General features: G+C 40.4%; 1 protein-coding gene across 1 annotated transcript in view; it reads right to left on the bottom strand.

Moving 5' to 3' along the window:
- Positions 1–12,470, bottom strand: part of lipf (lipase, gastric) — a 24,095-nt gene extending 11,625 nt beyond the window's left edge. The window contains exons 1-4 of the mRNA XM_039788823.1: positions 12,408–12,470; positions 6,606–6,731; positions 3,636–3,747; positions 160–358 (exon numbers count right to left, since the gene is read on the bottom strand). Of these exons, the coding sequence (XP_039644757.1) occupies positions 160–358; positions 3,636–3,747; positions 6,606–6,731 (437 nt within the window). The 5' untranslated portion in view covers positions 12,408–12,470. The remainder of the gene's footprint in view (positions 1–159; positions 359–3,635; positions 3,748–6,605; positions 6,732–12,407) is intronic.
- Between the last annotated feature and the right edge of the window lie 30 nt (positions 12,471–12,500).

Raw genomic sequence — 12,500 nt, 5'->3', positions numbered from 1 at the left:
GACAGACAGACAGACCATTCGGTGCATCCTAACTAGCACTAGTTAGGACACATTAGTTAGTCTCTAAGAATCTTGGAGGGCTCTTCTTGACTAAAGTAATTGTGCTCTATTGTACCAAATGTGATTACATCCTTCTCTCTTTTGTTTGTGTGTTAGTACCTGAACCTCCAGAAGTCCTCGTGGTCTGGGCTGAGGGTCTGGTGCCTCCTGGACCAGGTGTTCCCCCGGCTGTTCCCGATCCACACGTCGTAGCCGTGGTCGGCCAGCACGAAGCCCAGGCTGGTGTCGGGGGGGTTGGTGATCCAGTTGCTGCCTGCGGCCAGGAGACCGTGCTGCAGGAAGACCACCGGGCGCACGCCTTCAGGGACCAGGACCCAACGTTACACAGGGACCAGGACCCAACGTTACACAGGGACCAGGACCCAACGTTACACACGCAGGGTCCAGGACCCAACGTTACACAGGGACCAGGACCCAACGTTACACAGGGACCAGGACCCAACGTTACACAGGGACCAGGACCCAACGTTACACACGCAGGGTCCAGGACCCAACGTTACACAGGGACCAGGACCCAACGTTACACACTCAGGGTCCAGGACCCAACGTTACACAGGGACCAGGACCCTACGTTACACACTCAGGGTCCAGGACCCAACGCTACACAGGGGACCAGGGACGCTAACGTTACACACTTCAGGGTCCAGGACCCAACGTTACACAGGGTCCAGGACCCAACATTACACACTCAGGGTCCAGGACCCAACGTTACACAGGGACCAGGACCCAACGTTACACAGGGACCAGGACCCAACGTTACACACTCAGGGTCCAGGACCCAACGTTACACAGGGACCAGGACCCAACGTTACACACTCAGGGTCCAGGACCCAACGTTACACAGGGACCAGGACCCAACGTTACACAGGGACCAGGACCCAACGTTACACAGGGTCCAGGACCCAACGTTACACAGGGACCAGGACCCAACGTTACACACTCAGGGACCAGGACCCAACGTTACACACTCACAGATCTCACTCAGGGTCGGTTGTATGTGTGTGTGTGTGTCTGTGGGCTTGTTTTACTATATTTGTGGGGTCCAAAAACCGGGAATACAGTATGCTTGTGGGGTCCAGACAGCTTTGTGGGGCCAAAATGCTGGACCCCACAAGTTTAAAGGGCTGATGGTTTTAGGATTAGGGATAGAATTAGGTTATGGTTAAGGTGAGGGTAAGGGTTAAGGTTAGGCATTTAGTTGTGATGGTTAAGGTTAGGGTAAGGGTTAAGGTTAGGCATTTAGTGGTGATGGTTAAGGTTAGGGTAAGGGTTAAGGTTAGGCATTTAGTTGTGATGGTTAAGGTGAGGGTAAGGGTTAAGGTTAGGCATTTAGTTGTGATGGTTAAGGTGAGGTAGGGTTAAGGGATTAGTTGTGATGGTTAAGGTGAGGGTAAGGGTTAAGGTTAGACATTTAGTGGTGATGGTTAAGGTGAGGGTAAGGGTTAAGGTTAGACATTTAGTTGTGATGGTTAAGGTGAGGGTAAGGGTTAAGGTTAGGCATTTAGTTGTGATGGTTAAGGTTAGGTAGGGGTTAAGGTTAGGCATTTAGTTGTGATGGTTAAGGTTAGGGTAAGGGTTAAGGTTAGACATTTAGTTGGGATGGTTAAGGTGAGGGTAAGGGTTAAGGTTAGACATTTAGTTGTGATGGTTAAGGTTAGGGTAAGGGTTAAGGTTAGGCATTTAGTTGTGATGGTTAAGGTTAGGGTAAGGGTTAAGGTTAGACATTTAGTGGTGATGGTTAAGGTGAGGGTAAGGGTTAAGGTTAGGCATTTAGTTGGGATGGTTAAGGTGAGGGTAAGGGTAAGGGTTAAGGTTAGACATTTAGTTGTGATGGTTAAAGGTTAGGTAGGGGTTAAGGTTAGACATTTAGTTGTGATGGTTAAGGTTAGGGCAGTGTTTCTCAACGGTACCGCACAGGGCGTTCAGAAGATGATGGGGCGTTGGAGCAAATATTTTGGAAAGAGTTGGTGCCGTTGAGAGCGTTTGTTTGAAAGCTAGTTTAAACCAAAGATTCACAATAACAATACATGTTTACACTTAAACTACTAAAGAAGAAGTAGTCTGCAACATTAAAAGCTGCCCGTTTACAGCACTGCGACTGGACCAGACGGTGTTATCTTCTCTGTGTCTGTCAGCTTTGATTGGTGCAGCTCCGGCTGCCTTCATGGAAACGGAACGTCAGAGCATCGTCTTAAATGAGCTCTGTAGCTACTACACTGAAGCTGCGTTCAGATAAGAATAAACCAATCGCCGTGACGTCCTGTTGTATTCTTTACCCCCCAATGTAGCACAATTAGACTTTATATTTCCACAGTAACAGTTTTTCGTCAGATGGTTTATTAAAAACACAACGTTTCCTACTGTACCTGAATGCATCTTCATTTCACGGAGAAAGAGAGAAAGAAGCGTCGCGAGAGATAGACTGTGCTTTGTTGTTTGGCAAACAGTCAGCTGTTCCATAAACTGGCGGCAGTTCAGGGCTTATATTTGGTGTTTTAAAACTTTCTTATGGAAGCCATAGAGGAAGTGATGTCACTGTTTACTGTGCGGGACTCTCACACCTCCACAAAACACCACGCCTGATGTGGGGGTTTCGTTTTTCTCCAAAGCGTTTTTTCTGCTATTTACTCCCAAGGCAGGGACATGCGGCCAACATAGCTAGACTCTTCTAAGCATTAAAAAACGTCTCACTAACTTTCAAAGGTTGTAAACTTATTTCCATTCGGCAGGTGTCGTTCTTCAAGTCGTTTGTCATCACCAAAATGCTGGCGTGTGTGTGTGTGTGTGTGTGTGTGTGTGTGTGTGTGTGTGTGTGATCCTTCTGCTTTTACCCCTTGATAAGTGCCAGCTTGTTTTCCGTTGGCACAATTCCATTTTAGATTTGAATGAAAAATAGATTTGAATGTTAAAGTGCTAGCTGTTTCTGATTGGCTACTGTTAGTGTTTGTAATAATAATAATAATAATAATAAATTTTATTTAAAAGCGCATTTCATGACACCCAAGGTCACTTCACAAACAAAAAGGTCACTTCAAATTATAGTCATCTTCTAAAGGTGCTGAGGTTCACACCATGCAGCAGGCCTTTGATAATACCTAATTATAGTTTGAATGTTACATATCTAGTCGTTCTGATTGGCTGCTGTTATTTAATTTTTTTTTTAAAACCTGTAAATATATATAATTTCTATTCACATGGGGTTTTTGATACCTGGGAAACTAATACATGTGTTGTTTGTCATTCAATGATTTGATTTTTTGATTATTTTTGATAACAATAGTAACAACAATAATAGGCCTATATTAGAGTAGTAATCATTAATATTTGGGGCAATTAGCCCACATAATATTTGATGGGGGTTAGGGACCTGGATAATGGATAAAGGCTGGCACAAAAAGGTTGAGAACCACTGGGTTAGGGTAAGGGGCTAGGGAATGCATCATGTCAATGACAGGTCCCCACAAAGATAGTGCCACAACCTGTGTGTGTGTGTGTGTGTGTGTGTGTGTGTGTGTGTGTGTGTGTGTGTGTGTGTGTGTGTGTGTCTCTGTGTCTCTGTGTGTGTGTGTTCTGACCTGTGGTGTGTTTGAGTCCCTGTGGGATCCTGTTGACCGTCAGGATGTACCCGTCCTCCGTCAGCACCTCATGTTCCTCTGCAGGGTAACCCCAATACCTGATGATCTCAGACTACACACACACACACACACACACACACACACACACACACACACACACACACACACACACACACACACACACAGACACACACACTTAAAGTGAATGTAAACAAACAAGCGACAAAAAGCTCTGAGACGTTGTGTAGGGCCTGCCTTAGTTTAGTGCTGACTGTCACTCTCACTTCCTGTCACTGGTCTGACCTGTCACTCTCACTTCCTGTCACTGGTCTGACCTGTCACTCAACTTCCTGTCACTGGTCTGACCTGTTGTGTGATCTGGAGTCTGTGGGTTAAAGAGTGCTGACTGAAGGAGGAACCACTAACACCAGACCTGTGGTATTTACTCTCCGCAGCAGCAGAGCTCAACTGGTCACTCAGCTTTTATTTTGAAAATCCCTGAATCATGTGACTGGGAAAAGATGGATTCAGAGCTCTGATTTACGGGAAACTCAACCGAGACGTACACTGCAAAACTAGGGACTCAAATCAGGCTCCTTCATATTTTTAAAAGGATAATTCTAGTGACGCACCGATGTGAAAACTGTGGCCGATACCGATAACCGATATTAATATTGCTGTTATACCGATATTAACCGATGTCGATATCTCTGTATAGAAAACACTTTTTGTGATTTATTTTCAGAAATGACTGATATTGGGCACCTTTACCTGTGTGCAAAATATGGCTGTCATCAGATTTTCAGAAGAAAAAACTTTATATTTATATATTATATATAATTTGACATCGAACCGGTAACGATGTGTTAAAAAAATAATAAATAATAGAACAATTACAGTCTGGTGAGTTCAGAAGAGTACATCACTTCACTGTAATACAGCCTTTAAAACCAGGAAAAGACACTTATGTCATATCACGATATTACGATATCCAAAATCTAAGACGATATCTAGTCTCATCACGATATCGATATAATATCCATTTATTACCCAGCCCTAGTTACTAACCTATGTTTACCGTGTCGAGCGTTCCCTGGGACATGTTTTCATAGTAATCTTATGTCTATCTAGCTTCAGGTAGCTTCAGATAGCTTCAGATAGCTTTAGATAGCTTCAGGTAGCTTCAGATAGCTTGAGGTAGCTTCAGGTAGCTTTAGATAGCTTCAGATAGCTTCAGATAGCTTCAGGTAGCTTCAGGTAGCTTCAGGTAGCTTCAGATAGCTTCAGATAGCTTCAGATAGCTTCAGGTAGCTTCAGATAGCTTCAGGTAGCTTCAGATAGCTTTAGATAGCTTCAGGTAGCTTCAGGTAGCTTCAGATAGCTTCAGGTAGCTTCAGATAGCTTTAGATAGCTTCAGGTAGCTTTAGATAGCTTCAGGTAGCTTCAGATAGCTTCAGATAGCTTCAGATAGCTTCAGGTAGCTTTAGATAGCTTCAGATAGCTTTAGATAGCTTCAGGTAGCTTCAGATAGCTTCAGGTAGCTTCAGATAGCTTCAGATAGCTTCAGGTAGCTTTAGATAGCTTTAGATAGCTTCAGGTAGCTTCAGATAGCTTTAGATAGCTTCAGATAGCTTCAGATAGCTTCAGATAGCTTCAGATAGCTTCAGATAGCTTCAGGTAGCTTTAGGTAGCTTCAGGTAGCTTCAGGTAGCTCCAGATAGCTTTAGATAGCTTCAGATAGCTTCAGATAGCTTCAGATAGCTTCAGGTAGCTTCAGATAGCTTCAGATAGCTTCAGGTAGCTTTAGATAGCTTTAGATAGCTACAGATAGCTTCAGATGGCTTCAGATAGCTTCAGATAGCTTTAGTGCGAATTGGTGATTAGCTTATTCGGAGCACTTGGATAGTAAAAATAAATCTCTATTTCTACACCACTTAAAAGGCTCAAAATATCACCACACTTCAGCAGTAGCATAATGAGTTCCCTACACGTTAACTGAAGCATTGAGGAGTTTGTAAGAGTACAGACAGTTTATTAAAAAGATAAGTTATAAAGACAGTAGCTCCCAAGACTTTCTTTTAAAAGAAATTGAGTTGCAGACTCAAAAGTCCTGGAACTCAAAACGGTTTTAAACAGCGTGCAGCTCTGTCTGACTCGGTATCGGCAGGTATTCAATATTTTTAAAAGCTGATCGTAACATCTCTATAAATAATTCCACAGCTGAACATTATTTCACAAGCTCAACGTATTGTTGACCCTTATTTGTCAAAAGTTTGGGGTCACTTAGAAATGTCCCTTCCAGACAGAATCCCAGCTGAGATCAGTTGCATTGTTTTATTAATCAGGGTAGCAGTTTTCTCGACTGATTTTATATGAATTGTTTTCTACAGATATATCTGTACACACAAACACACCCACATCAATCACCTTTCCAGTGATGTCAGGTACACCCCCGAGGGTCAGAGTATACGGGAGCTGTACCATGTTAATTTGGGTATGACGTTTAGACCAAAAAGCATGGACTCAAGTGTTTCTTCAGCTAATATATATATATATATATATATATATATATATATATATATATATATATTTTTTTTACATTATGTAAACACATAATGTAATCTGAGAACTGCTGTCCTGATTAAAAGAACAATGCAACTGATCTCTGCTGGTATTCTGTCTGGAAGGGACCTTTCTAAGTGACCCCAAACTTTTGACCGGTACTGTATATATATATATATATATATATATATATATATATATGGTCTTTTTTAGATGAGACACATGTTGACTAAAGTTTGTCTTTGGGGACGTACTGTACGTTGAAGAAAAGTACAGAAAAGTCTGTGGTGAGAAAGAAAGAAAGAAAGAAAGAAAGAAAGAAAGAAAGAAAGAAAGGAAGGAAGGAAGGAAGGAAGGAAGGAAGGAAGGAAGGAAGGAAGGAAGGAGAGTTTAAGGGTGTGTACTCACGATGTTCATGTGCACTTCAGGGTCCAGCTTTGGGTGTGGGACACCGGAGAGTCTCCGGACAGACACTGGCCCGGTGTGGACGAGGCCGCAGAGCGCCAACACACACGCAGCTACACACAGCGTCATCTAACACACACACACACACACACACACACACACACACACACACACACACACACACAAACAAGGGACAATAAGTATCTTTAAACATCTTATAGGCGCACACAAAGAACACACACACACACACACAGATACACACACACACACAGGGACAATAAGTCATCTTTAAACATCTTATAGACGCACACAAAGAGACACACACACACACACACACACACACACACACACACACACACAGGGACAATAAGTCATCTTTAAACATCTTATAGACGCACACAAAGAGACACACACACACACACACACACAGATACACACACAGAGACACACACACACACACATATAGAGACACACACAGAGACACACACACACATAGAGACCCACACACACACATATAGAGACACACACACACACACACACACACCCACACACACACACAACAACCCCCACACACACATATGAGACACACACACACACACTCACACACACACACATAGAGACCCACACACACACACACACATATACACACACACACACAAGCCACACACACACACACACACACACACACACACACACACACAGACCACACACACACACACACACATATAGACACACACACACACACACACACAGACCCACACACACACACATAGAGCCACACACACACACACACACACACACAGACCCACACACACACACTCACACACACACACACACACAGACCACACACACACACAGACCCCCCACACACACACACACACACACACACCACACACACACACACACACACACACACACACACACACACACAGACCCACACACACACACACACACCACACACACACACACACACACACACACACACACACACACACACACACACACACACAGACCCACACACACACACACACACACACACACACACACACACACACATATAAGGACACACACACACACACACACACACACACACACACACATATAAGACACACACACACACACAAACACCCACACACACACACACAACCCACACACACACACAATATAAGAGACACACACACACACACACAGACCCACACACACACACACACACACACACAACAGACCCACACACACACATAGAGACCAACACACACACCCACACACACACACACAACACACACCACACACACACACAAACACACACACACATATAGACACACACACACACACACACACACACACAACACACACACACACACCACACAAACACACAAAAAAACACACACACACACACATAGAGACCCACACACACACACATAGAGACTAGATTAGGTATCATTTCAAGGTAAACATCAAAGTGTGTGTGTGTGTGTGTGTGTGTGTGTGTGTGTGTGTGTGTGTGTGTGGACTTTGATCAGCTGATCCTAGCGTTATATATATATATATTGTGTTAGTTCAGTAAAGAGGTCAGCGAGAGGACCAATGAGCTGCTTCCCGTTTCTCTCTCCGTGTCAGAGCTCAACTAAAAGAAGAAGTTAAAACAAAGAGAGTCAACAAGAAGAAGAAGAAGAAGAAGAAGAAGAAGAAGAACTGCGGGAAAAAGACACAAACTTAGAAAAAAGTGAGATAAAGTTGAAAAGAAGCTAAAAATCTGAACTTGTGACTGTTTGTGAGTCCAGTGCTGCTGCAGCTGGTGTTCCAGATGTTAATACAGATGTTACTGCTGAGTCATTGAGAGTCAGAACAGCTGACATATAATCCTGGTTTAACCCTCATAGTCCTGCAACTTTGGGCCTTTCTGGGTCGAAATTTCAACATTTTGTTGTTTCTTTTTCTACGCTTTTGTCGATTTTATTCAAATGTTTTGTCACTTTCTTTCCAAATTTTTTTCCCACGTTTTTAAAGATGTATTTGTCACCTTTGGCGATGTTTTTGATGTTTTTTTTGGGTCACTTTTTCAAATTCTTTGTCACTTTTTTTTGATTTTTTGGTCACTTTCTTTCCATTTTTTGGTCACTTTTTTGCCGTTTTTTTTGTCTATTTAAAAAAAAACAAATTGTCACTTTTTGTCTCCTTTTTCCATTTTTTTTTGGTCATTATTTTCCAATTTTTTGGTCACTTTTTCAGATTTTTTGGTCACTTTCTTTCCAAGTTTTTTTCTCTTTTTTACATTTTTTTGTCGATTTTATTGTCACTTTTTTGCAGTTTTTTTAATGATGTTTTTGTCAATTTGTTTTGTCACTTTTTCAGATTTTTTTTGTCACTTTTTCAGCGTTTAAAAAAATACAAAAATATGTTTTTGTCGATTGTATTACAATTTTTTTCGTCACTTTTTCAGATTTTTTGGTCACTTTCTTTCCAATTGTTTTTCTCTTCTTGACAAAAACAGCAAAAAAGTGACAATAAAATCTACAAAAAAATGTAAAAAAATTACATTTTTTTGTAGATTTTATTGTCACTTTTTTGCCGTTTTTGTCAATTTTTTTGTCACTTTTTCAGATTTTTTTTGTCACTTTTTCAGCGTTTAAAAAAATACAAAAATATGTTTTTGTCGATTGTATTCAAATTTTTTTGGTCACTTTCTTTCATATAACCCTGAACTTTATCCTGGTTTTAGTCACTTTTTCAGATTTTTTTGGTCACTTTCTTTCCAATTTTTTGTCTATTTTTTCCAATTTTTTGGTCACTTTCCAGCGTAAAAATAAATAAATGTTTTTGCTGATTTTCCTGCGTTTTTGTAGCTTTTTCCAACATTTATCACTTTTTCCAACGTTCTGTCATCATAGATGTGATGTAGAAAGTTTCTGTAAACGGGGACAACAGGAGCGTTAAGTGATAATCAACCAGGGCTTATCTAACTTATTGATGAGTCGTTGAGAGAACAGCTGATGAACAGCTGATATAATCCTGTTTTTAATGAGTCTGAATGGATCTTATTGACGCTGTGATGACGGGATGAAGATCAGGAGACTCTGACTGAAAGCAGCGGTTAGTTTCTCTGAGAAGTCATTCAGATTATATTAAAAGTGTGAAAATCATTTGACTGAAAAACACTCGATGACCTCGCTGATGTGAGGCTGTTTATCACAGCTTTTGGGTCACATGTACATCAAGTTTCAGCCTGTTTTATGCCATATTTACGTCAACTTTCTGCCTGTTTTATACCATATTTACATCATGTTTGCAGCCTGTTTTATGCCATATTTACATCATGTTTCCAGCCTGTTTTATGCCATATTTACATCATGTTTCCAGCCTGTTTTATGCCATATTTACATCATGTTTCCAGCCTGTTTTATGCCATATTTACATCATGTTTGCAGCCTGTTTTATACCATATTTACATCATGTTTGCAGCCTGTTTTATGCCATATTTACATCATGTTTCCAGCCTGTTTTATGCCATATTTACATCATGTTTCCAGCCTGTTTTATGCCATATTTACATCATGTTTCCAGCCTGTTTTATGCCATATTTACATCATGTTTGCAGCCTGTTTTATGCCATATTTATATCATGTTTCTGCCTGTTTTATGCCATATTTACATCATGTTTGCAGCCTGTTTTATGCCATATTTACATCATGTTTCCAGCCTGTTTTATGCCATATTTACATCATGTTTCCAGCCTGTTTTATACCATATTTACATCATTTTTCTGCCTGTTTTATACCATATTTACATCATGTTTCCAGCCTGTTTTATACCATATTTACATCATGTTTCTGCCTGTTTTATGTCATATTTATATCATGTTTCTGCCTGTTTTATACCATATTTACATCATGTTTGCAGCCTGTTTTATGCCATATTTACATCATGTTTGCAGCCTGTTTTATGCCATATTTACATCATGTTTCCAGCCTGTTTTATGCCATATTTACATCATGTTTCTGCCTGTTTTATGTCATATTTATATCATGTTTCTGTCTGTTTTATGCCATATTTACATCATGTTTGCAGCCTGTTTTATGCCATATTTACATCATGTTTCCAGCCTGTTTTATGCCATATTTACATCATGTTTCCAGCCTGTTTTATGCCATATTTACATCATGTTTCCAGCCTGTTTTATGCCATATTTACATCATGTTTGCAGCCTGTTTTATGCCATATTTATATCATGTTTCTGCCTGTTTTATGCCATATTTACATCATGTTTGCAGCCTGTTTTATGCCATATTTACATCATGTTTCCAGCCTGTTTTATGCCATATTTACATCATGTTTCCAGCCTGTTTTATACCATATTTACATCATTTTTCTGCCTGTTTTATACCATATTTACATCATGTTTCCAGCCTGTTTTATACCATATTTACATCATGTTTCTGCCTGTTTTATGTCATATTTATATCATGTTTCCAGCCTGTTTTATGCCATATTTACATCATGTTTGCAGCCTGTTTTATGCCATATTTATATCATGTTTCTGCCTGTTTTATGCCATATTTACATCATGTTTGCAGCCTGTTTTATGCCATATTTACATCATGTTTCCAGCCTGTTTTATGCCATATTTACATCATGTTTCCAGCCTGTTTTATGCCATATTTACATCATGTTTCCAGCCTGTTTTATGCCATATCTACATCATGTTTCCAGCCTGTTTTATACCATATTTACATAATTTTTCTGCCTGTTTTATGCCATATTTACATCATTTTTCTGCCTGTTTTATGCCATATTTATGTCAACTTTCTGGGAGTTTTTCTCCTGTTTTCAGGCCTCATATAACCCTGAACTTTAGCCTGGTTTAGAGGTCAGCGAGAGGACCAATGAGCTGCTTCCCGTTTCTCTCTTCGTGTCAAAGCTCAACTTAAAGAAGAAGTTAAAACAAAGAGAGTCAACAAGAAGAAGAACTGCGGGAATAAGACACAAAAACGACGACAAAAACTTCTAAAAAAGTGACAGAAAAACACAAATAAAGTTGAAAAGAAGCTAAAAATCTGAACTTGTGACTGTTTGTGAGTCCAGTGCTGGCCTGGACGATGTTTGTGATGGAGTTTTTTTGGGTCACTTTTTCCAATTTTTTTGTCTCTTTTTTCCAATTTTTCAGTCACTTTTTTAAACAAATTTTTGTCACTTTTTCCGATTTTTTTGGTCACTTTTTTCAGCGTTTAAAAAAATGACGATGTTATTCCAATTTTTTTTGTCACTTTCTTTCATATAACCCTGAACTTTAGCCTGGTTTTAACCTCTTTTAGACCACGTTTACATCACCTATTGAGACTGTTTCCCAGCTGAGTTTCCCTCCCGTTTCTCTGCTGTTATAAACCTGATGTAACCACACGTTTCTGGCTGTTTTTAACATCTTCTGTGTCTCGTTTACAGCCAGTTTCTGACTGTTTATCTTCTGGTTTCTGGCTTGTGTAACCCTTAAACAGTCAGCCTGTTTACAGCCTGGTTTTAACCTCCTTTTTAGACCAAATGAACATTAATTATTCAGGCTGACTTTAAGCCTCCTTTTCATCATGTTTCCCTCCAGTTCCTCTCTGTTATAAACCGGTTTCCCAGGCTAGTTTTCATGTTTTCGGAGCTTTTTTCTCTCAGAACAACACTAATAACTCTCTAAAACATGTTTAAATATATGACAGCGTGTATTAAACCTCGCTACAGAAGCCGTAGGACCAGTTTAGGGCCGTTTACAGCGATAATTACAGAGTTAATAACACATTAATGACGCTATCTTGAGTTACTCACCCTGTCAGTTCGGCTGTGTTGATCTTTAAACTCTCCCTGTCTGTTGGCAGTAACGGCCAGAAGAGCTCGGCAATGACGTCAGAGGGCGTACCT

Source organism: Perca fluviatilis, chromosome 21 (assembly GCF_010015445.1).
Source record: "Perca fluviatilis chromosome 21, GENO_Pfluv_1.0, whole genome shotgun sequence".
Lineage (NCBI taxonomy): Eukaryota > Metazoa > Chordata > Actinopteri > Perciformes > Percidae > Perca > Perca fluviatilis.
Note: the sequence above shows the minus strand (reverse complement) of the source record. Positions and strands in the feature narration are given on the sequence as shown.